The sequence below is a fragment of the Macaca thibetana genome, chromosome 19 (assembly GCF_024542745.1).
Source record: "Macaca thibetana thibetana isolate TM-01 chromosome 19, ASM2454274v1, whole genome shotgun sequence".
NCBI lineage: Eukaryota > Metazoa > Chordata > Mammalia > Primates > Cercopithecidae > Macaca > Macaca thibetana.
The window spans coordinates 25,307,020-25,331,952 of record NC_065596.1 but is presented as its reverse complement, the minus strand read 5'-3'; the positions used below and the strand labels follow the sequence as shown (position 1 = coordinate 25,331,952).

General features: G+C 50.4%; 1 protein-coding gene across 10 annotated transcripts in view; it reads right to left on the bottom strand.

Moving 5' to 3' along the window:
- Nucleotides 1–20,958, bottom strand: part of PVR (PVR cell adhesion molecule) — a 102,472-nt gene extending 81,514 nt beyond the window's left edge. The window contains exons 1-9 of one of the 10 annotated variants that reach the window (XR_007721756.1): nt 20,626–20,936; nt 17,558–17,905; nt 15,286–15,582; nt 11,407–11,524; nt 7,354–7,502; nt 6,403–6,525; nt 3,967–3,998; nt 584–1,161; nt 45–491 (exon numbers count right to left, since the gene is read on the bottom strand). Coding sequence is in view for 6 of the 10 variants with exons in the window: in XM_050772235.1 (XP_050628192.1) it covers nt 1,045–1,161; nt 3,967–3,998; nt 6,403–6,525; nt 7,354–7,502; nt 11,407–11,524; nt 15,286–15,582; nt 17,558–17,905; nt 20,626–20,692 (1,251 nt within the window). In the remaining 4 variants the exon portion in view is untranslated. Of the gene's footprint in view, nt 1–44; nt 1,162–1,755; nt 3,570–3,966; nt 3,999–6,366; nt 6,526–7,353; nt 7,503–11,406; nt 11,525–15,285; nt 15,583–17,557; nt 17,906–20,625 lie in introns of those variants that run through there. The other 9 variants (XR_007721759.1, XR_007721757.1, XR_007721758.1 and 6 more) reach the window with 9 other exon arrangements.
- Between the last annotated feature and the right edge of the window lie 3,975 nt (nt 20,959–24,933).

The following is a 24,933-nucleotide window of genomic DNA, read 5'->3' as shown; positions in this document are numbered from 1 at the left end:
CGAGCCACTGCAGCAGAGGCAGCCCTGCACACTACCTGGCCGTGCACACTACCTGGCGACCGCGATAGTGTACCTGTGCCTGGAGCTGCAGTGAGTGGTATGGCCGCCAGGTGGCGTTGCTGCCAAAAAGCAAAGCCACGAATTACCTGGTCAGGTGAGCAGTCAGGCAGGGCCTGTGGGTTCTGAAATGGAGGCTTCTTCCTCATTGCATTTTGTTCTCTCCACTATTTGGGTTTAGAAAACAAATCCTCCTGTACCATTATCATTTTGTAAACTGCACATACTCCATTATACAGATCCTGTGTGTGTACCAAATCTTTCATAACAAGACAGGGGAAAATGAAGCCGGTGACATTGGCTGAGTGTCTAGGGAAACTTCTTCATCCTCGAGTTTTCTCCTCTCTGAATTTTAACTTCTTTTAACCTCTTCTGAGGTTTAAAGAAAATGCTCAGTGTTGTATTCAAGTCAAGTATAGATTAAAGGTCTAGAACTGAAAAAAAGAAAAAAATTCCAAATTCTGGTTACTATTGTGGACTAGCCAATTACCCCCATATTTAACAACATCCCTTCTAGTTCACTTACATTTTGTGGGTGGGGGATTTGGGAAGTGGTCTGCTGGACAGGACTTGCTTGGGGTCTCTATGTAGCTGCGGTCAGATGGTGGCCAGGGCTATACTACAGTCACCTGAAGCCTTGGCTGGGATGATGTCCGAAATGGCTCACTCTGTGACTTGCTTCTGATGTTGGTTGCTGCCTGGGAGCTCAGTGGGGGCGTGAGGTGCCTCCATGTGGCCTCTCCAGCATAGCTGTCCCAGGATGAATGCACTTCTTACTTGGCAGCTAAATGAAGTTTAAGTGTGGTAGGCAGAATAATATGCCTTCTCCTCCTGCTCCAAAGACGGTCCTCTCAGAATCCATTGAATCTGAGACTATATTACATTGCATGGCAAAAGGGACTTTACATATGTAGTTAGTTAAGAATCTTGAGATGAGGAGACCATCCTGGATTATCCAGGTTAGACCCAATGTAATCACACGGGTTCTTATAAGCGAGAAGCAGAAGGATCAGAGTCAGAGAAGGTGATGTAGTGAGGGAAGCAGAAGTCGGAGTGATGTGAGGAAGGATCTATGAGCTGAGGAACGCAGGTGGCCTCTAAAAGCTGGAAAAGCCAAAGACATAGATTGTACTCTAGAAACTGCAGAAAAGGCCTGGCACCGCCTGCCATTTTAGTTATTTTTGAGTATATGATTCAGTGGCATTCATTACGTTCATAGTGTTGTGTAAAACTGGATATCCACGTGCAAAACAATGGAGCTGGACCATTATACTCTAAACACAAATTAGAACGGATCCCTCATGTCTTTTTATAACTTCCAGTTTTGGGAAGTTTCTGTACTATCTAATTTTAAAAAATTAGCTTGGCATGGTGAGGGGCACCTGTGGTCCCAGCTACTTGGGAGGCTGAGGTGGGAGAATTGCTTGATCCTCGGAGTTAAGAGGCTACAATGAGCTATGATCATGTCACTGCACTCCAGCCTGGGTGACAGTAGACACTGTCTCTTAAAAAATTTTTTTGGAGAGAGAGAAAAAAAAAGACAGGCTGTTCCTAAGGTGCCTGAGAACCCCAGCCCTCACAGCCTTCTTCATTTAGCATCTTGCTTCCATGTCTCTGGTTCCATCCCATGTGGTGATGCTACACACGAAACCCATCTCCTCCTTCCTTTCCACAAGAGACCCCATTGCACACAGCCACTGGAGGTAAATAAATAAGCTTTAATGAGATTTTGGGCGCTGGAGAAAGACAAGGAGCTTATGTGCCACCAAAGCAACCAATGTTCCTTTGTCTCCCCAACTCTGTGGGGTCCCACTAGCCTCATCACCCCTTGAACCCTTTGCCCCTGCCATCCTGCTGGTTTGTATCTCTTCCCCACACTTCTCTGTTCCCCTCTCTTCCATCTCTGTCCACAGCAAATCCTCCGTCCCGCTTATTTTCTCTTGCAGAGCAGCTCAGGCTTTGCATTCTCATTCAGCATCTTGGCCCAAGATCTTTTCTCCCTCGAGGTATTTTCCCAAACAGTTTTCTTTATAAGAAGAATTCTGGTGTCTGCCCTCAAGATCATAGACCTTTTTAAAGTAAACTTGTCAGTTGCATCTGAGCAGCTCGGCCTCCTGGGTCTTGGGTCGCATCCATCTTGGTCCTACAGGAGCGTGTCCTGAGCAACTGCAGTGCTGCCTCCCCCTGCATCCCCTCCCCCTGGAGCTGGAAATAGCATTTGCTTCTTTTGTGGGTTATTTCCTGCCAGTCCCAGCTTGCTGGCTGCAGATGCTGGCCGAAAGTGGCTGCAGCTGACTACCTTCTTCAAGTTCACGTCCAGTAGTTGTCTCTGCTCCTTGGACACGCCCCAGGCAGCTGCTTGCGGCCTGAGTTGCAGCCTCTGGTGACCAGGGTCAGTGGCTGTTTCTTGTAACCACAGAGATCTGACAGATACAGAGAATTGGAAGGTCAAGGCCAGAGGCCAAATTTTTACCAAAATTGTCTAGTGGTCCACACCCTTCTGTGTGGTCTGCTATGCAGTAGAGGCTTAACCTTGCCCAAACAAAGATGAGGCCCTTTATCCTCAGCTCCTGGGCATTTATCTCCAAGCCCTTGGAATATCCTGCTGGTAGCTGATCTGAGAGTCTTGGGCCACTCTGGGCCACATCATAAATGATGTGATTTATGGTGGGGGTCTTGGGCCACATGATATTGGCTTGATGTATGAGGTTAGTCATGTGGGTGGTGAGCTGCTTAATTCAGCACTTTGGGAGGCCAAGGCAGAAGTATCACTTGAAGCCAAGAGTTCAAGACTAGCCTGGGCAACACAGGGAGACCTCATCTCTACAAAAAATAAAAAGATTAGCCAGACATGGTGGCACATACCTGTAGTCGTAGCTACTCAGGAGGCTGAGGTGGGAGGATGACTTGGAGTTGAGAAGTCAAGGCTGCAATGAGCTGTGATTTCACCAATGCACTCCAGTGGGCCAACAGAGCCAGACCCTGTCTCAAGACAAACAAAACTCTGGACACGAAGATCTCGAGTGAGCTGCTCTGGTTGGCAGTACTTGCACGTCATCACATGTGTTGCTGTGAGAATCAGGTGCTGCCTCTATGGCTCCACTGGGAGAGGGCAGCTGGAAGCCGGCGCCTCATCTCTCCTGGAGTGTGGGCTGTGCACCTCCTCCCTGTGCTGATCTTAATCCCTATCTTTTTACTGTAACAAGCTGTAACTGTGAGCCTAACAGCTTTCCTGAGTCTAGTGAGTCCTTCTAGCAAATGAACGGAGGGTGGTCTTGGAGACCTCTGAACTTGCACCTGCCTCCCTCGTTTTGAGGTCTGGCACAGGGAGGGAGGCTGGTCTCTTTGGAGGGGGTCTTCATCCATTGGGGTGGGGTCCAACTCCGGAGGCCCATGTCCTTGCCAACTCCAGTCTCTCTCCCTGCTCAGTCCCGACGGTGTCACCTTGCGCCCTCTGTCTGTGGATCCTGGCAAAAGCTGGCCTCTCTGCTCACATCTGAATAGGAGATATACTAGAAGAGGGTTTTCACACTTTAGCCTCAGGGCTCTTTTGAACAAAATCAAATATCTTTCCACGGAAGCCCAATGTGCAAAGAACGGCAGGCCCATCCCCTCCCCTCTCCCTGGAAGCCAGCGCGGTGCTTCTCAAGGTGTGGCCAAGGGTGGAATTGAGGCGGGGTCGGGGGACGGTGGATATTAAAATGCAGATTCCCTGGCCCTATCACAGACCAGACTGTCTGGGGCTGCGTCTTAGCAAACTCTACAGCGGATTCTGCCCAGCAGGAAGGGTTGGGAAATGCTGCTTGGGGCACCAGGAGAAAAGACCCAGGCTCTTGCGGGCATCTGGAGACGTCTGGTCTGTAGTTCGTGCAGACCCCACACCCTCCTTAGCTCCAGCACTGCACTTACCCCATTAGCCGAGGCGCTGGCATGCTCCTTACCTGGGGAAATAGGAGGGGAAGTCGTCAGGAAGGCATAATGCTGGGAAGCATGGGAAGAAGACATGCCTGGGTGTCAGGGCCCTGAAAATGTCAAGTTCTGCCTCTGCTATTACATGCGGACGCCATTTCCCTTAATGGTATACACGTGTGTGAGACAGGGATGGCGGGGGTGCTCTGTAAGGATCTGGTCATTCAGTTATTCACTTGGTTATTAAATATCCATAAATATCGAGCCTGGCTCTAGAACCAGATGGATGGGTTCAAATTCCATTTCTTAGGAGCTGTGTGAACTTGGACAAGTGACTTAACCTCTCTGTGTTTCAGTTTCCTGGACTATTCAACAGGGGTGTATTTAGCAAATAGTAGTTATTATTCAGCAAATGGTAAATGTCTATTTTGTGCCAGGTACATTTTAGGTGCTGGGGACACAGCTGTGAACAAAAGAGATAAAAATGCCTGTTCTTGGCCAGGCGTGGTGGCTCACGCCTGTAATTCCAGCACTCTGGGAGGCTGAGGTGGGCAGATTGCTGGAGTCTAGGAGTTTGAGACCAGCTTGGGCAACACAGCGAAACTCCATCTCTACTAAAAAAATTTAAAAATTAGCCAGGCGTGGGAGCGCATGCCTATAATCCCAGCTACTCGAGAGGCTGAGGTGGGAGAATCACCTGAGCCTGGGAGGTTGAGGCTGCAGTAAGTCAAGATCACACAACTGCACTACTCCAGTCCGGGCAACAGAGTGAGATCTTGTCTCAGAAAAAAAAAAAAAAAAAGCCTGCTCTTGTGCAGTTTATGTTAATAATAACAATAATAGTAATAATAGCAATAACAATCATAGTGAATACATACCCAGCATGTGGCTTACAATGTGGCACCTGCTGTGTTAAGTGTTTTACTGTATTATTAGGTACCATCACCCGATTTTACAGATGAGGAAACTGAGTCATACAGATTAAGCTATTTGCCTATGGTGACATCACTAATCAAACAGTAGCTCGAGGGCCCACAGGCAGTCTGGCTCTGGAGTTGACACATTGAATCACGCAGCAAACACTTCCTCGAGTGCCTCTTTTATGCCCAGCCCAGTGGTAGGTGGTCCTGGGGACATAGTCATGACAGTGACAGCCTCAGGTCTGCTCTCTTGGGGCTCACAGTCCACTGGGGAAGACAAACAAGTCCCCCACAGTGATGACCCAGAATGGGCAAGGCTGGGGTGGGAGAGCCTAGTGGATGCTTGGCCCACGCTTGGGGGTCAGGGAGGGCTTCCTGGAACAGGCAGCATCTGTCCGGGATGTGAGGCAGCAGCTTTGTTTAGTGGTTGAGGGAAAAGCTTGGTAGTCAAAGATCTGGCTTCTTCTCTCCATCAACCACTTTCCAGCTATTTGACCATTAGCAGGTAACTTCATCTGTCAAGCAAATATTTCTTCCTCTGTAAAACAGGGCTCATGGGAGAACCACTTTGCTGGGTGCTTGTGAGCATTCAAGGAGATTGTATAGGCCAGGTGTGGTGGCTCACGCCTGTAATCCCAGCTCTTTGGGAGGCTGAGGCAGGTAGATCACATGAGGCCAGGAGGTCGAGACCACCCTGGCCAACATGGCAAAACCCCGTCTCTCCTAAAAATACAAAAATTAGCTCTGCACAGTGGTGCAGGCCTGTAATCCCAGCTACTCGGGAGGCTGAGGCACGAGAATCGCTTGCACCTGGGAGGTGGAGGCTTTAGCAAGCCGAGATCGCACCACTGCACTCCAGCCTGGGCGACAGAGTGAGAGCCTGTCTCAAAAATAAAATAAATAATAAAAAAATAAAAAAAGTAGAAATTGAAATCGAGGGGGTTACACACACAAAGTGGCACGTAGACGGTGCTCAGCAAAGTATCGCTCCTTTGATAACAGAATTAGCTGGCACACTTCTCCAGAAGGAGCCATGGGAGGGTGCTCCAGGCAGGGGAACGGCCTGTGCAAATCTCTTGAGGTGTGACAGCATCAGACCCTTTTAGAGCTGAGGATCAGAGGTGCCAGTTCCTGCCAACTTCTCCTAGGAGTCACTCCTGAACAAGGCAGATGGAGTAAGGCTGAGGGGTTAGGCATTATTTCACCCTCTATCCATCTGGCAGGGACTCCCACATCACCTGAATTAAATTTCAAAGTCCCTACCATGGCCTTAAGGCCCTATATGCTCTTCTCCCACTCTGTAAATAAGATTTGTAAATGTAATCAACGAACCAGTGAATGGCTCTGCACCCTCATCGGTCAAATGGGGGAAACCTCATGGCAGTGGGGTGATGATTCAGTGAGAAGCACATGGGAAGGACTCAGCACAGAGCCCAGCACATAGTAGGTGCTCAATTATGGCAGCTCTGGTGATGATCACTCGAGGGAGACAGATGATGATGCCAAAGGAACTCACAGGAATATCTGGACTGATAGAAATAAAGCCCGATCCCCACGAGGGTCAGAAGAATCACGATTCCCAGAATCAGGAAGATGATGATGTTACTGGACATGCCTGAGTGCTCACTGGGAGGTCGCTCTGAAAGAGAAGGAAACAGGCATTTAGGTAAGAAAACTCTTGGGGTTTATCCCTCATTCTTGAAATGGCATCTCAAATTTCCTTGGAGAGCCGCCACTCCACCTGCCTCAGTCTATTTAATTCAGGTGGACTGGATCCCAACCTCTGGTTCCTAGAATGGGACTTTGACACAGGCCTGGCCAATCAGAACATTCTATTCTCCCTGGCTGCTATGATTGGTTCATAGGTGGGCTGTGGCCTAAGCTGAGCTAATGAGAGCCAGCCCTGGGACTTTGGCTACAGTTATTGAAAGTGGTGTGTTTTTTCCTCCTGCTGTTGCTATTCTGGTAGGATGTGAGCCTGTTGCTGCTGAGGGCCATCTTGCTTCAAAGGCTGCCTGGGAATAAAGCCAGTATGACAAAAAGCAGAGACAAGGGAAGTATAAAATAAAAATTCCTAGGTTACATGGTTGGAGCCCCTGGGTCTAACCATAAACTGAAGGTGAATTTTCAATAAAGTCCTGTGTTGTTTTTTTGTTTAGACTACTTTGTGTTTCTGTCAATTGCAATTGATAGAGGTCTGCCTAATACATTTGGAAAGGCCTGAGTCCCTGAGAGAGAGGGATTCCACATCTATCCCAACCTGTGTGTGTGGAGGGAGTGTATTCAGGCAGCTGAACAACGGTACCAGTGGTATAGGTATGGAGTTAACAGGGGAGTACAACTGGCCCCACTGGTCCTTTTGTGAGAAGGCTTAGGAGAAGGATGGGAGCCAGAGAGCACTGGAGAGGGAACCCTGCCTCGACCTCTTCCTTTGGTCCCTGTTCTCCCGACCCAGGGAGTTCCTCACCTTTGACCTGGACGGTCAGTTCTGCCTGGCGAGCTCCTAGGGCATTGGTGACGTTGCAGATGAAAGTTGTGTTGATTGGTTTGTCCACAGGACGGATCAGGAGCTGGGCGCCCTGGGCCACAGCGAAGGGTGGCAGGGGACCCATGGTCCTGGGAGTGACAGAAAGGTGAGGAGGTGGCCTCTGCTGCAGGTCCGGAGTGATAGTGATTGAGCACTCACTGCGTGCCAGGAACCCTCACACCCTCTATGGCATAAGCGGAGAGCAACTCTGGAGGCCCCCCAACTCTTCCCTTCCTCTCATGCCCACACCCAACCCATTAGCCAATCCTGTTGGCCCCGCCTTAAGATCTACCCAGAATCCCACCGCTCCTCAGGGCTTCCAGGGCCACCTCCCTGCTCTGGCGCGGTGCATCCGGGCCCCCAGCAGCCGCCTCCACACTGGGCTCTGTTTCTGCCCTGGCCCCCTCATCTTTTCCCCACATGGCCACCAGAGGTCGCCTGTGAACCCTAAGTCAGTTCCCATCCCTCAGCTCAGTACCCTCTGGCGGCTTAGCCTGGCTCAGAGTTAAACCGAAGTCTTCTCCTGTCACAGGCCCCACGTGATCTGGTCCCTGCTACCTCTGCCCATGTTTTCCATTACTTTCCGCTTTGCTCCCCCCTCTGCATCCACAGTGGCCTCCTTGTTGGTCCTCAAACTCTCCAGTTAGGTGTCCAGTGTGTTTGCTTATGCAGGATGGATAGAAACGGGTTTGCCCATGCCGTTCCCTCTGCCCGAATGCTTTCCCCCCAGGTACCCGCAGAGCTCACCCTCATCTCCTTCAGGCCTCTGCTGGGATGTCACCTTAGTAACACCTCACTTGGCCACCCTATTTCAACTGCGATGATCACCCTTCCCATCCCCTTCTCTCTTTTCTTATTTTCTTTTTTTTTGAGACAGGGTCTCACTCTGTCACCCAGGTTGGAGTGCAATGGCGCCATCTTGGCTCACTGCAACCTCCATCTTCTGGGTGCACAGAATCTCCCCACCTCAGCCTCCTGAGTAGCTGGGACTACAGGTGCGTGCCACCACACCCGGCCAATTTTTATATGTTTTTTGGTAGAGACAGGGTTTTGCCATGTTGGCCAGGCTGGTCTCAAACTCCTAGCCTCGAACTCCTAGCCTCAAGTGATCCTCCCATCTCTGCCTCCCAAACTGCTGGGATTACAGGCATGAGCCATGGCACCCAGTCCCATTCCCTTCTCTGCTTTATCTTTTCCACGGTATTTATCACCATTGCGCACACACTACACACCTCATGACTTTATCTTGCTTCTTGTTTCTTTCACCATTAGAATGGAAGCTCCATAGGGGGAAGAAATTTGGTCTGTTTTATTGACCCGCGTACGTCGGTTAGTTGCACCTGGCTTACTTACTACAGTAAGTAGTCAAGGAACACTGGTTTAATGAACAGAGGTGGAGGAGATGGAAGCATCGGGCTTTGGGCACTCTGCAGAGCTGGGATGCAAACGCAGCCATCCGGCTCAAGAGCCTGAATTGTGGCACTCTGAGGCAGGACAGTAAAGGCACCATCACACCAATCGAAACCTTTGACCAGCAATTCCTTCCACTGACAACTGCTGACAAGTGACCACTGGGGATGGTTACCACCATGGCGTTTGCAGAGTAGAAAATGGAAAACGGGCCGGGTGCGGTGGCTCAAGCCTGTAATCCCAGCACTTTGGGAGGCCGAGACGGGTGGATCACGAGGTCAGGAGATCGAGACCATCCTGGCTAACACGGTGAAACCCCGTCTCTACTAAGAAATACAAAAAACTAGCCGGGCGAGGTGGCGGGCGCCTGTAGTCCCAGCTACTCGGGAGGCTGAGGCAGGAGAATGGCGTGAACCCGGGAGGCGGAGCTTGCAGTGAGCTGAGATCCGGCCACTGCACTCCAGCCTGGGCTACAGAGTGAGACTCCGTCTCAAAAAAAAAAAAAAAAAAAAGAAAAGAAAATGGAAAATGACATCTGTGTCCTCTACTGGGGACTGGTTAAATAACTGATGTCATCCACATATGTTGGAATCCCTTCCCTGCCCTTTGGGAGGCCCAGGCGAGAGGACTGCTTGAGTACAGGAGTTCAAGACCAGCCTGGGCAACATAGTGAGATCCTGTCTCTATTCTTAAAATTGTGTTTTTTTTTTTTTTTTAAAAAGTGATGGAATCCCAGCAACATTGAAAAAGGGGCCAGGTTAGCCAGGCATGGTGGTGTGTGCCTGTAGTCCCAGCTATCTGGGAGGCTGAAGCTAGAGGATCACTTGAGCCCAGGAGTTCAAGGCTGCAGTGAGCTGTGATTGTGCCACTGCATTCCAGCCTGAGCAACAGAGTGAGGCCCTGTGTCAAAAAAAAAAAAAAAAAAAAAAAAAAAAAAAAAAAAAAGCAGGGGAGCTGGGGGTGCTCTGAAGTGCATAATATGATTGATGGATGAATAGAGGGACTGAAGGAATCACAGAAACATGATAAAGCAAGCACAGTAAAATGTTAGTGGGGGAATCCACGTGGTGGAATCTTAGGTGCTCACTGGAAAATTCCTGACTTTTCGGTATGTTTGACAGTCTTCCTAATACAACGTGGGGGAAAATGGAGTGTGGATCTCTGTGCTTTGACATGGAAAGGTATTCACAAGATACAGGAAAAGTTTCAAAATTATATGTATAGCATAATTCCAGTCTTTGTTTAGAAACAGAGAGAAAGAAGACAGAAGGATGTATAATAAGGGGTCACTGGTTATTTCTGGAGGTGGCTGGGTACACTTGACTATAGGTGCTTCTTTCTTCTTTTTGCTCATAACTAAATTGTTTGATATTTCTACAGTGGATACAAGTTAGTTTTGTAATAAGGAAAAAGATGTAAGGCTGGGCGAGGTGGCTCACACCTGCAATCCCAGCACTTTGGGAGGCTGAGGTGGGTTGATTGCTTGAGCCCAGGAGTTGGAGACCAGCCTGGGCAATGTGGCGAAACCCTGTCTCTGCAAAAAAATACAACAAAATTAGCTGAGTGTGGTAGTGTGTGCCTGTAGTCCCAGCTACTCAGGAGGCTGAGGCAGAAGGATCATCTGAGCCCAGGGAGGTCCAGGCTGCAGTGAGCTATGATCACACCGCTGCACTCCAGCTTCGGCGACAGAGTCCCTTCTTAAAAAAACAAAAGGTGGTTCAGTAAAATTATGTAAATTATGTAAAATTATGCATTATAAAATTTCGTATTATCCCTTTGCCTTTTTCTTACCCTGCTCTTGACCCCAGCTTCAGTATGAATCTGGGGAAATCTTATTGCTGTGAGCCTCAACTTTCTGATCTAGACAATGGGGATAGTACTTGCTCCATCCAGAGATAACCAAGTAGGTTACACAAGGTGACGGTGAGGTGGTTACAGTCTAGCGTGGGGGTGTCCAATCTTTTGGCTTCCCTGGGCCACACTGGAAGAAGAAGAACTCTCTTGGGCCATACATAAAATACACTAACACTAATGATAGCTGATGAGCTAAAAAAAAAATTGCAAAAAAAAAATCTCATAATGATTTAAGAAAGTTTACAAATTATGCGGCCTGCAGGTTAGACAAGCTTGGCCAAGAGGCGGAGGACCAGCTTTGGAGCCAGGGCTGATTCAAGGGCCGCTTCTGCCCTCTCGTGGCTGGTCTTTAACCTGGGCATGACAACAGCTGCTGACTCTGCACAGCATGGGGTCACGTGGGATTCAGGGGAAGTACCGGGCACAGAGCAGGCACACCCCAAGAGCAGGTGCATCCACCAGCCAGGATTAAACCACCTGCTAAACGCCTCAACTGCAAAACAGAGATGCCCCCCACTGGGCATCTCTTCCCTCCTCTTTTTTTCTTTTCTGAATCCCCCTGCTCTCTTAGACCAGGATTCCAGGCCCCTAGCCTCTCCTCCCTCAGACCCAGGGGTCCAGGTCCAGCCCCTCCTCCCTCAGTCCCAGGAGTCCAGGCCCCCAGCGTCTCCTCCCTCAGACCCACAAATCCACACCCCCAGGCCCTCCTCCCTGAGACCCAGGACTCACGTGCTCCAGTTGTAGCCTGTGGGCTCTGGGTTGCTGCGAGCGTCGCAGGTCAGGGTGGCCTCATTCTGGCTGAGGTACCAGTTGTTATCATAGCCAGAGAAGGATACCTCTGGGGGGTCTGCAGGAAATGGACACAGAGGTTCAGAGACAGGGAGACTTTGGGGAGCCGAGGGCTACGTGGGATTCACATCACTGCAGGAAAAGGCCTGGGGATATTTGGAAAACAGCGGGAGCTGCAGAGGCCTAGGAGTCGTCTAGGGAGATGGGGTGCCGCAGAGAGCAGAAGCCTGGGAGTCTGTGGTCAGTGGGCACATGGAGAGGGCTTCTGAGGACCTGCTTTTCTCCACTAGCTTTCCTGGGTGGCCCGGACCAGGCATGTCTTGGGTGTCCTGCGGGAAAAGGCCTCCTCCTTTTCTCACTCATAGGCAATGACCACTCATAACACACGGCAGTGTATTCAAGGCTCCGACAAGTCCTGCGGGAAAGAGTCCTGGATAACCCTGCTCTAGGCTGCTGCTCAGCCATCCCCGATGTGATTGACAGTGAGGGCCTTTCGATGTCCTCAGGGGACAGGCCCCAATGGGACAGGGTTTTTTGGGGGGTGAGGGGTAGGAGTCAGTGTAGATCTCCTCCTCGCTCAGACCCAGTGACAGTGTTGAGGGACTCCAGGATAGACAGTACCTGAGGGAATCTGTGTACCACTTGCCTGGCGGGGGAGTAGGCAGTATAGACAATGATGGGAGGAACAGTATGAATGATGCCTAGAAGAGCTTGTGTAGATATTACTGATGGGCTCAGTGTAGACAGGGTGTTGGAATATTACAGTAGATGCTATATTGTCAGGCCAGTGTTGAAATGTTGTGGTGGGGGTGAGATCACCCCCACATATAGAGTGTGCCCCCGGGAGCTGGTGAAATTAAGACAGGCCCTGTGTGTGTGTGTGTAGACAGTATTTGGATGAGCCAGTGTAGACGATGTGGGACCTTAGTCTAGCTGTCCAATGTGGCACTTACTGGCCACATGTGACTACTGAGCACCCGAAATATAGCCAGGCCAAAATACACACCAAATTTCAAAGGCTTTACTAGGGCAAAACAAATGGGAAAGATCTCAAGAATAATTTAAAAAAATTACAAGTTGAAATAATATTTTGGGTATATTGGGGTACGTAAAGGCAATTATGAAAATTAACTTTGGCCAGGCACAGTGGCTCATGCCTGTAATTCCAGTACCTTGGAGGGTTGAAGCAGGAGGATCACTTGAGCCCAGGAGTTCGAGACCAGCCTGGGCAACATAGGGATATCCTGTCCCTACAAAAAAATTTAAAAAGGCCAGGTGTGGTGGCTCACATCTGTAATCCCAGCACTTTGGGAGGCCAAGGTATGGGGATCATGAGGTCAGGAGTTTGAGACCAGCCTGGCCAACATGGTGAAACCCCGTCTCTACTACAAATACAAAAATTAGCCAGGCACTGTAGCCAGGGCCTGTAATCCCAGCTACTCGGGAGGCTGAGGCAGGAGAATCACTTGAATCTGAGAGGCGGAGGCTGCAGTGAGCTGATATCGCGCCACTGCACTCTAGCCTGGGTGACAGAGCAAGACTCCATCAAACACACACACACACACAAAATTAGCTGGGCATGGTGTCACATGCCTGTAGTCCCAGCTACTCAGGAGACTGAGGCTGAAGTGGGAGGATCACTTAAGCCCAGGAGGTTGAGGCTGCAGTGAGCTGTGCCACCGCACTCCAGTCTGGGTGACACAGTAAGACCCCGCCTCAAATAAATAAATAGATAAATAAAGAAACAAATAAATTTCATCTCTTTTTTTTTCTTTTTTTGTTTTTGAGATGGAGTCTTGCTCTGTTGCCCAGGCTGGAGTGCAATGGCACGATCTCGCTCACTGCAACCTCTGCCTCCCAGGTTCAAGTGATTCTCCTGCCTCAGCCTGGCCAGTAGCTGGGATCACAGACACCCGTCACCATGCCTGGCTAATTTCTGCATTTTTTAGTAAAGACGGAGTTTTACCACATTGGTCAGGCTGGTCTTGAATGCCTGACCTCAGGTGAGCCACCTGCCTCAGCCTCCCAAAGTGCTGGCGTGAGCCACCGTGCCTGGCCTCTTTCTTTTAATTTTTTTAATGGGGTGGCTGCTGGAGAATTTAAAATCCTATATGCAGCTTGCGTGCTATTTCTGTTAGACAGCACTGGTTAGAGAGTCCCTGGGGCTGTCGGTGGAGATAAACGTGTGGGTGTCAATGTCGATGACGCTGTGAGGGAGCTGCTGGAGGTAACGCCGTGCAGGAGAACCAGGACAGATGCTGTCAGGGGCCGTGCAGACAGAACACAAGGAGGCCAGTGTGGTGATGTGGGGTGAGACTCCATAGCCTGTAAGTGAGCCAGTGTAGACAACATTGGGCAGAGGAGCATGGAGACTACACTGGGGGACTCTGCAGACACTGCTGAGGGGAGCCAGCACAAACAACGTGGGAAGATCAATGCAGCCAGCACCCGGCAGAGATGGTCGATCGTGGCTCAGGGGAACTGGTCGATACAATGTGGGAGGTGAATGCAGACAGTTCTCCAGGGAGTCAGTGTAGACAGTGTCGAGGGGCACTTTAGAGAGTGCCTAGGAGAACCAGTGTAGAAAAAGTGGGGTGTTTATATAGACAGTGGTCATAGGAGCCAGTGTAGACACCATGTGAGACAGTGAAAACACCCCACAGCTGATGGCCGAAATAGCTGGTGTAGACAATGGGGATAGTGCTGTCTGCGGCCCAGAAGAGCCAATGTAGACAATGGTAAGGCAGTGTAGAAAATGGACAAGAGGCTAGATGCAGTGGCTCACGCCTGTAATCTCAGCACTTCGGGAGACTGGGGTGGGAGGATCACTTGAGCCTAGGAGTTTGACACCAGCCTGGGCAACATAGCAAAACTCTCTCTACAAAAAATTGTAAAATTAGCTGGGCATGGTGGCTGTACCTGTAGTCCCAGTTACTTGGGAGGCTGAGGGAGGAGGATCGCTTGAGCCTGGAAGGTTGAGGCTATAGGAGCCATGATCATGCCCCTACACTCCAGCCTGGTTGACAGAGCGAGAACCTGTCCAAAGGGAAAAAAAAAAAAAAGGCCACGCACGATGGCTCATGCCTATAATTCCAGCACACTTTGGGAGGCCGAGGCAGGCAGATCACCTGAGGTCAGGAGTTTGAGAACAGCCTGGCCAACATGGTGAAACCCTGTCTACTAAAAATACAAAAATTAGCCAGGTGTGGTGGCATGCACCTGTAATCCCAGCTATTTGGGAGGCTGAGGTAGGAGAACCACCTGAACTTGGGAGGCAGAGGTTACAGTGAGCCGAGACTGTGCCACTGTACTTCAGCCTGGGTGACACAGTGAGAACTTATTTCAAAAAAAAAAAAGAAAGAAAAAAAGAAAGAAATGGACAAGGGAGTGGGTGTAGACAAGAAGGGCGGCAGTGCTGATTGTGGCCAGGAGAACCAGTGTAGCAATGTGGGGAAAGTCATTGTGGATAGTTGCCTGGGGAAGCAGGTGCAGGCAGTTTGGGGGCAGTGTAGACTGTGCTCAAGGGAGTCAACAGAGTGTGGGGTATCCGTGCAGACAGTGGCTAGAGGAGCCAGGGCAGACAATCTGGGTACCAGCATTGACTATGGCCCGAGTAAATTGGTGTAGGCAATAGGGACAGTGTTGTTTACGGCCCAGGGGAGCTGGTGCAGACAATGGGGGTGGGTCGTGTAGACAAGAGTCAGGGGAGCCAGTGCAGATGAAGGAAGCAATGCCTACAGTGCCTTGGGGAGTCAGTGTAGACAGTGGTGGGGGCAGCCTGGCAGTGGATCTTGCCGTCACTGACTCGGGCACACTCACAGTAGACGGTGAGGTTCACAGTCAGCAGCTGAGGCTTCTCAAAGCCCTCGTGCTCCACCTTGCAGGTCACACTCTTGCCGTCCACCTGGCTTGAGGGCACCAAAATCCAGAGGCTGGTGACAGTGACTGTGCCAGACAGGAACCCTGGCGCCTGGCTGGTATTGGGCATCCCGCCCAGGTCTGAGTGCCAGGTGATATGGGCCGGCGGGCGACCCCCTGTGGAGACGCAGCGGGCCACGGGCACTGGCTTTCCAGTGAGCTGGACCTTCTGAACCTCAGCTGTGTTCTGTGGCTTGGCTGGGAAGAGGAACAAAAGCAACAGGTCATTCAATGAACCCCTCTGTGGTAGAAGGAGGCATTCATTAAGGGTACAGGATGGCATGGTGGCTGGGCGGGGTGGCTCATGCCTATAATCCCAGAACTTTGGGAGGCTGAGGTTGGTGGATCACTTGAGGTCAGGAGTTCGAGACCAGCCTGGCCAACACGGGGAAACTGTCTCTACTAAAAATGAGCCAGGGTGTGGTGGCACACACCAGTAATCCCAGTTACTTGGGAGGCTGAGGCCGGAGAATTGCTTGAACTTGAGAGGTGGAGGTTGCAGTGAGCCGAGATTGTGTCACTGCTCTCCAGCCTGGGCAACAGAGTGAGATTCTGTCTCAAAAAAAGAAAAAGAAAAAAAAAAAGGATGGCATGGTTTAAACCCCTGCTGTGTCCCTGAGCAGCTGGGTGGTCTTGGGCAAGTCTGTGCCTCAGTTTCCTTGTCTGTCGACAGGGGTAATGATGGCACCATAGGCAATAAGAATATGCAGGTGAAGCTGTCAGAATGGCACATAATAAGTGCTCCATAAATACTGTTTGCTGGAAAGTGCTGGGGCCCAGCAGTGACCAAAATAGCCCTGGTTCTGCCCTCATGGGTACAGTCCAAGGGGGCAGACAGACTCTTTCCTAGGCAGTGATGACTCGGAGAGGGCAGGGCTGGGAAGGGGAAACCCAAAGGGGATTATGCTAGTCTGGGGCTCAGTGGAGGAGAGGAAGCCTAAGCCCTGAAGTTGAGAAGGGAAGTGACTTGCCCACGGTGACACAGCTGTAAGCAGCAGAGCTAGGCTTTCACATAAGGTCTGTCTGACTCCAAAACCACCTTGACCATCTCTTAATCATCATCCTGGTGATTCCCAAACCTGGAACTTGCTTCCCCATCATTACCTGTATTATTTACCGAAGATTTCTCCTTAACTTGACTCGCTGTTTCTGTTTTACCCTCATCCTAAACCATGATACCTGGAATCCCAGGCTTGCTGGAGTGACAACAGCTGCCTGTGGTCGGGTGTTGTGTGCCAGGCACAGTTCCAAGCCCTTGACATTTCATGAGTTTCTCATGCACAGGCCTGGAATAGTTCTTGGCACATAAGCTTAAACAAAACAAAACAAAACAAAATAAAACAAAACAAAAACAAGTTGGGTGTGGTGGCACATTCCTGTAATTCCACCTACAGGGAGCGCAGGAACATCCCTTGCGCGCAGGAGTTCCAGGCTGCAGTGAGGACCTGCTGTGACCACACCACTGCACTCCAGCCTGGGCGACAGAGCTAAACTCTGGCTCAAAAAAAAACAGGGTCAGTTTTCTTGAATCCTCATGGTGATCCCCATCCCACAGATGAGGAAACTGAGGCACAGAGATTTCTTGCTCAAGTTCCAAGAGGAGGGCCTCATGGAGCTCATGAAAATGAAAGCAGATCCCCTCCTCTTTTGGGTATCAGGATCCTTGCTTTCCTGTCTGTCTGTTTCAACTTTCTCCTTTTTCACCAAATAAAGTAACAGTAACTGACAGCTCTAAGGGGCTCACATGGGCCAGCGGTGAAGCTCTAAGGCTGCACTGGGACACTGAGGACAGCTTTCCAAGGGTGATACTATTGTCACCAACCCTTTTACAGATGAGGAAAGGCGGGGCCAAGAAGAGGCCACCCAGGCCTCCTCCCTTCCGGGTTCCCTCCAAACTCCTTTTCCAATATACCCCTCCCTCTGCCTCAGGGTGTTCTGACCCCAAGATTGGGGGTCCTTACGCCAGGAGATCTCTGCTGCCTTCCTGCCCTGCAGCCCCTCCCCCCATGCGCTCCCCTGACCCCACCCCCATCTCCTTTTGTCCCCAGGGAATCTGCTGTGGAGGGAATCTCCCTCCCTCCCTGGCCTCCCCGGCCTCCCCACTCTGCCGACTTCCCTGATCCTCCCACCAAGTCTCCGCCTTTCATTCAGCCTCCCCAAAACCCCTGCTCACCAAGCACTCGGAGCCAGATATCCACGCTCCTTTTGCCCTGCGGGAAGATGAAGAACACACAGGTGTAGCTGCCTTCATCCTCGACGCGCAACCCGAACATCCTCAGCGAGGCATCCCGCAGCTCCGTGCCCAGTCTGGTGGCCACGAATTCCAGCCGTTTGGGCTCCGAATACTTGGGGCCCTGCGTTGGGTGGAAGATGGCCATGCTGCCGGATTCACCATGCCGCGACCAAGTCAGCTGTGACACGTGAGTCTCCTCCATGCCGGGCACCTGTAGGTAGCAGGGCAGCGTCACGGAGTCGCCCAAGAAGCCGGGCACCTGGGTGGGTGCCTGCACGACGATGTCCCCTGCGGAGAACCGAAGAGAAGGTGTCAGACCCGGGGCATTCCTGGGCTAGATAGGGAGGGGCTCCGGGAGCCTGGGCACCTGGGCGTGCAATTGCACGCTGGGGCCCTGGAGCCCTGGTGGACGGTGGGGTGTGGGGGGAGGGGGGACTGGGGCACTAGTTGGGGTCATGGCAGGCGAGGAGGGTAAGGGCATCTGGGATGGTCTGCAACTTGGCCTTGCTCCTTCACTTTGGCTATTTATTACCATATTTCTTCTGTTATTACCGTATTTCCCTCAATCTCAACATCATTGATTTTAAAAATTATGGTAAATATGTGGTTAAAAACTAAATTTACCATTTAAGCCATTTAAAGCATACAGTTCAGTGGCACTACACACATTTCACAATGTTGTGCAACTGTCACCACTATATAGCTCCAGACTTTTTCTTTTCTTTTTTTTTGAGATGGAGTCTCGCTGTGTCGCCTAGGTGGAGTGCAGTGGCACGATCTCTGCTCATTGCAAGCTCTGCCTCCGGAGTTCAAGCAGTTCTCCTGCCTCAGCTTTCCGTGTAGCTGGGATGACAGGCTCCCACCACCACACCCGGCTAATTTTTTATATATTTTTAGCAGAGATGAGGTTTCACCATGTTGGCCAGGCTGGTCTTGAACTCCTGACCTCAAGTGTTCCTCCTGCTTCGGCCTCCCAAAGTGCTGGGATTACAGGTGTGAGCCACCGCACCTGGCCCTGAACTTTTTCATCACACCGGTGTCGTAGCTTTCACATACCATGACTGTCGTTATTTACAGCACAATTGCCATTAGGGGTTAGAATACCCTCAATGTAGAAAATAGGGAGAAATCCTGGATGTTCAAATCCATGAAAAGCTGTATTATTACTCCGGGTAGGTCCTGGCTGGAAGAATGTGGGGGATCGTGGCACAAGAGGAAGGCAATTATAGTGAGGCTTCAGGCCGGTTACTTAACCTGTCTCATTCTTTTTCCTAGTTTGTACAATGAGACTTAGAACAGTGCACACTCACAGGGCGCTGACACAGATCAGGGGCTATTCTGGGTGCTTCACATATATCTTGGCATTTAATCCTCAAATAGCCCCCTGAGGCCAGCACTACTGTTAACATCACTTTACAGACAGGGAAACCGACACAGAGTATAGCATCCTCCAAGTCATACAGAGGTTTAGTGGCAGAGGTGGGATTTGAACTTGGGTGGTCAGAGACTGACCTCTAACCCCCCAGGTCCTATATAAAAATCTTTCTGCTAAGGGCCCTAGCACATAGTAGGTCCTCGACATGTGTCAGCGCTTATTGACACTAATAAACATAGTCCTATGTATTCTTTTCTATTTTCAAATTTTTATTTAGTTAATTATTTTTATAGAGATGGGGTCTTGCCATGTTGCCCAGGCTGGTTTTGAATTCCTAAGCTCAAGTGATCCTCCCATGTCAGCCTCCCAAAGTGTTGGGATTACAGGCATGAGCCACTGTGTTTGGCTGCAATCAGCCTGGGCAGCATAGCGAAACCCTATCTCTACCAAAAATACAAAAAAATTAGCCAGGTGTGGTGGTGAGCACCTATAATCCCAGCTACTCCAGAAGCCACAGTGAGGATAGCTTGAGCCTGGGAAGTCCAGGTTGCAGTGAGCCCAGATTGTGCCACTGCACTCCAGCCTGGGCAACAGAGCAAGACCTTGTCTCTCTCTCTCATACACACACATACACACACCCACACTATATATATACGTATATATACACACACATAAAATATATAAATAAATAATAAAATAAATATTTATTTCCTCATTAAATGTATAACAAAATATATATTATTTATTATATAAATGTTATAAATATATAATATATTTAATATATATTTAAGAAATATATTGTATATTATTATATATTATTGTTATATAATACATAATATATAATATATATTATTATAATATATAACAATAATATATAATATATATATTCATCAGGAGTTTGAGACCAGCCTGGCCAACATGGTGAAATCCTGTCTGCTAAAAATACAAAAATATTAGCCAGGCATGGTGGCACATGTCTGTAATCCGAGTTACTCGGGAGACTGAAGCAGGAGAATCGCTTGAACCCGGGAGGAGGAGGCTGCAGTGAGCCAAGATCAGGACACTGCACTCCAGCCTGGATGATGGAGTGAGACTGTCTCAAAAAAAAGAATGAAAGAATGAATGAATGGCCAGTCGCCTGGAGTCAGACATTGGGGGTCAGAGGGGTAACGGTGTCAAGTGTCACCCACTGTCCGCCTCCCCAACTTCAACCATCCTCTCTGTCCAGACCCAGCCCGCCAGCAGGCTGCTGGGTTATGGCCTGGGTGTGCTGAGCAGGAACCTGGGTAAGGTAATCCCGCATGAGTCACCATCTGCTGATTTTCCGAGATTCTCTTGCCTTTTTGGGAAATGTCCGCACTCAACTCCATCCCCTTTCCGAGGGGCCCAGAGGAGGGTCTTGTGCCCACCCTGTGTTGCTGCCAATTTCGAGGAAGTTCTAAACCCAACTCCGACCGCTCTCCGGATGGCTACGAGGAGGGTCCTGCCCTCGCCCTGTGTTCCTTCAAACCCCGGGGCAGAGATGGGGGGTGGGTGGCGCCGTCATCTTCGGGGACCCAGGGGCCGAGTACCCGGCCTGGATGCGGAGCTGGGAGCGAGAGAGGGGCCGCCGGACTGCGCGGGGGTCACTCACCGGTTCCTGGGGGTGGCCAGGACAGCGCCAGTAGCGCCAGCAGCAGCGGCGGCCATGCGGCGGCCATATGAGTTGCCCCGGGCAGCTGGGCCTCCGGCGGGCGTCTCCTTCTCGCTTCCCGGGGCCGCTCGCTCTGCCGCGGCCGCTGCGAGTCCAGCTCCCGGAGCTCAGGTCCTGGAATCCCCGGGGGGCCGCTCCGTCAGTGCCTGGGGTGGGAAGAAGAATACCCACTTCTTCAAGTTCCAGACAAGTGACGGGAGGGGAGGGGAGTTGACGGCGAGTCCCCTCTGGCGCGGGGGCGTCACCCAGGCTGCGCCCTCACCACGCCCCGGCGCGCGTGCGCCTGCGCAGGTCTCCCCGAGCGCTCAGTCCCGCTACAGACGCGCGCTCGCTCCCTCAGCGCGCTCTAGAAGAGGCGGCTTCCCGTGTGAGGACGCCCACATCCCAGGTGAGGAAACGGAGGCACGCGGAGAGATTCAGCAGCTTACTAACGACTCGCGGTTGCCAAGTGGCAGAGCTGAGGTTTCAACTTGTGATGCGACAGATCCTGAGCCCGCCAGGCTGTCCTTCCACCCAGCCTAAACCCATGGGCTTTGGGGTCAGACAAGACCTGGGCTCATGTTGAGCAAGTGGTTTCTCCTCGAGAGCCCTCAGATTCTTTATCTGGAAAATGGGCATAGTAGGGCGCGGTGGCTCAGGCCTGAAATTCTAGCACTTTGGGAGGTTGAGGCGGAAGGACTGTGTGAGCCCAGGAGTTAGAGGCTGCGGTGAGCCACCTTCGCGCCACCGCACTACAGCTTGGGTGACAGAGCCAGACCTGTCTCAAAAACAAACAAACAAACAAAACAAAACAAAACAAAAAGGTTGGGGGCTGGGGCGCAGGCGCAGTGGCTGACCCCTTTAATCCCAGCACTTTGGGAGGCCGAGGCAGGAGGATCAGCTGAGGTCAGGAGTTCAAGGCCAGCCTGGCCAACATGACACAAACCCATCTTTACTAAAAATACAAAAATTAGCTGGCATGGTGGCACATGCCTATAATTCCAGCTACTAGGGAGTCAGGAAAATCACTTGAACCTGGGAGGTGGAGGTTGCAGTGAGCCAAGATCAGGCCTCTGCACTCCAGCCTGGGTGACAGAGCGAGACTCTGTCAAAAAAAAAGAAAGAAAGAAAGAAAAAAGGGCATACAGCATGGTCTGTAAAGCTTAAACAAGGAACTGCTTAGCTCAATTTCGGGGACATAGTGTGTAATAAATAAAAAGCAGATATACCAACAATAGCAGCAGTGGCAGTGACAATTATTGTTATTGTTGCTTTACAGTTGCCATCAAATAATAATGTTCATGAGAATGGTAATTCATTCATTCTTCACTCAACGTATATTTATTGAGCCAGTCAGTATCCCAGGCGCTGGGGATACAGCAGAAAATAAGACACAAAAATCTCTGCCTTTAATGAAGACCGTGTTCTAGTGGAGGGAAACAGACCATAAACAGATTAATACCAGAACTCCAGCAGGTCTGGGGGAGATAAGGGTTATAGACCAACCTGCAGTAGGGAGAGGAGAGGAGGGAGGGAAGGAGAGGGAGAGAGAGAGAGGAAGGGAAGGAGGGAGAGAGAGAGAGAGGGAGGGAGGGAAAGAGGGAGAGAGAGGGAGGGAGGGAAAGAGGGAGAGAGAGGGAGGGAGGAAGAAGGGAGAGAGCGAGAGGGAGGGAGAAAGAGAGAAACAGAGAGACACACTCAGAGATAAGGGCTGGGAGACAGAAAGATTGAAAGAGATAGAGACACAGCATAGACAGCGAGATGAGAGAGAAATGAGAGGTGAGAGATTCAGAGAGCCAAATCCTAAGAGATAGAACCTGAGGCCGGGCGCGGTGGCTCAAGCCTGTAATCCCAGCACTTTGGGAGGCCGAGACGGGCGGATCACGAGGTCAGGAGATCGAGACCATCCTGGTTAACACGGTGAAACCCCGTCTCTACTAAAAAATACAAAAAATTAGCCGGGCGTGGTGGTGGGCGCCTGTAGTCCCAGCTACTCGGGAGGCTGAGGCAGGAGAATGGCGTGAACCCGGGAGGCGGAGCTTGCAGTGAGCTGAGATCCAGCCACTGCACTCCAGCCCGGGCGACAGAGCGAGACTCTGTCTCAAAAAAAAAAAAAAAAAAAAAAAAAAAAAGAGATAGAACCTGAGAGACTTCCTGGTCCCCAGAGGTGTCTGTCCTGGCCAGGGTCTCCGTGAGGCCGACTAACAGCTCTGGTCCCTGTTCTCTGACATCCTTATATCCTTTTTATTTTTATTTTTTTTTAGACAGGGTCTCACTATTTCACTGAGGCTGGAGTGCAGTGGCGCTATCATGGCTCATTGCAGCCTCCACCTCCTGGGCTCAACTCCACCTCAGCCTCCTGGGTAGTTGGGACCATGGGCATATGCGAACACGCCCAGCTAGTTTTTAAATTTATTGTAAAGACAGGGTCTCGCTATGTTACTCAGGCTGGTCTTGAATTCCTAGCCTAGAGCAATCCTCCCACCTTAGCCTCCCAAAGTGCTGGGGTTGCAGGCATGAGCCACTGTGCCCAGCCCCACATTATTATATCTTTCTGTAAAATCCCTCTTACGGCTTTTGGCTGGCTTGAAGCTTTCTGTCCCCGGGTGCCCTCTCTAACTTAGATCTGATGCTTGTGTATGACATATCTGATGCTTGGGGTCTCTCACCCTGGATGTATGTAGGTGAATTTCTATGGAAACATGGAGGCTGGTCTCTTGGAAATCTCTGAATTTTCTGTGACTCTTGTTCTGCTGAGTTATTTCCAAATTGGGAATCTGTGGCCATTGTTATGTTCCTTCTCTGGACGATGCCATCACCATCTGGGTTTCCCTCACCTCTCTGGACTCCCCAGCTCCTGTCTCCAGGGCCTCCTCTGAGGGACCTGGAGGGTCAGAGGCTGCTCTGAAGAAGCAGGCTCAGAAGAAAAAGCAAGTTTGGTTCTGGGCATATCTGCTTGCTTCTGTGTGTTTCTCTGTCAAGAGTCTAAATTCCTTGAGTGTTTGGACCAGACATTTTCTTCACTCAAGTGCTGAAATATCATCTGAAAAAATAGTGAATGGAGATCTCCAATGGGCATCCTATTTTTTTTGTGTTTGTTAGTTTGTTTGTTTTGAGACAGACTCTCGCTCTGTCTCCCAGGCTGGAGTGCAATGGCGTGATCTCGGTTCACAGCAGCCTCCGCCTCCCAGGCTCAAGTGATTCTTGCGCCTCAGCCTCCCAAGTAGCTGGGATTACAGTCCTGCACCACCATAGCCAGCTAATTTTTTTGTGTTTTTAGTAGAGATGGGGTTTCACCATGTTGGCCAGACTGAGCTTAGGTGATCCACCTTCCTCAGCCTCCCAAAGTGCTGGGATTATAGGTGTGAGCCACCATGCCCAATGGACATCCTCTTGATGCTGTGGTTTTCAAACTTCTGGATCCAAAAGGATCATCAAGAAGCTTGTATAATTAAACAAATATGAATCCATTTCCTTATTCTTCCGTCTCCCAATAAAAAATAAAATGGTGGCATTGTTCTCTTTCTGTTTTTCACTTAGCAACATATCTTGGTGATTTTCCCATAGGCAGATATATTGAGCTACCTCATTCATTCATTTGTTCATTCATTCATTCACAAATGTGTAGTATTCCATTACATGAATGCACCATCATTTTTGAAACTGTCTTCCAGGGATGGCCTCTTTTGGGTATTTCCGCCCTTTTGTACTTGCAAACTGTGCTTCCCTGGGTCATCATGTCCATGGCATTTCCCCTGTATGTGACAGTGTCTGTCATATTTATTCCCAGAAGCTGATTTCCTGGGCCAAAGGGCATGCACATTTGTGGTCTAGAGGATATTGCCAAATTGCTGTCCCGCAACCATGCCAGCAAAGTAAGGGCGCGGAGTGGCTTCTACCCAGGAATGCTCATGGCAGTCAGGGAAGGTTTAAAAATTTCAGATATGCCCCCACCCCCCGCATCTCTACAAAAATTAAAAGAAAATTAGCCAGGCGTGGTGGCACATACCTGTCGTCCCAGCTACTTGGGAGGCTGAGGCTGGAGGATCGCTCAAGCCCCGGAGTTTGAAGCTGCAGTGAGCCATGATTGCGCCACTGTACTCCAGCCTGGGTGACAGAGTGAGACTCTGTCCACCCCAAAAAAGAAAATGTCAGATGTGAAGCTTTGTCCAGAAGGGTGTGATGTAGGAGGACTTGGAGCAGAAAGGGAGAAAGAGAGAAAGACATGGAGAGCAAGAAGAGGAGATGGGGAATGAGGGCTCCAGAGAC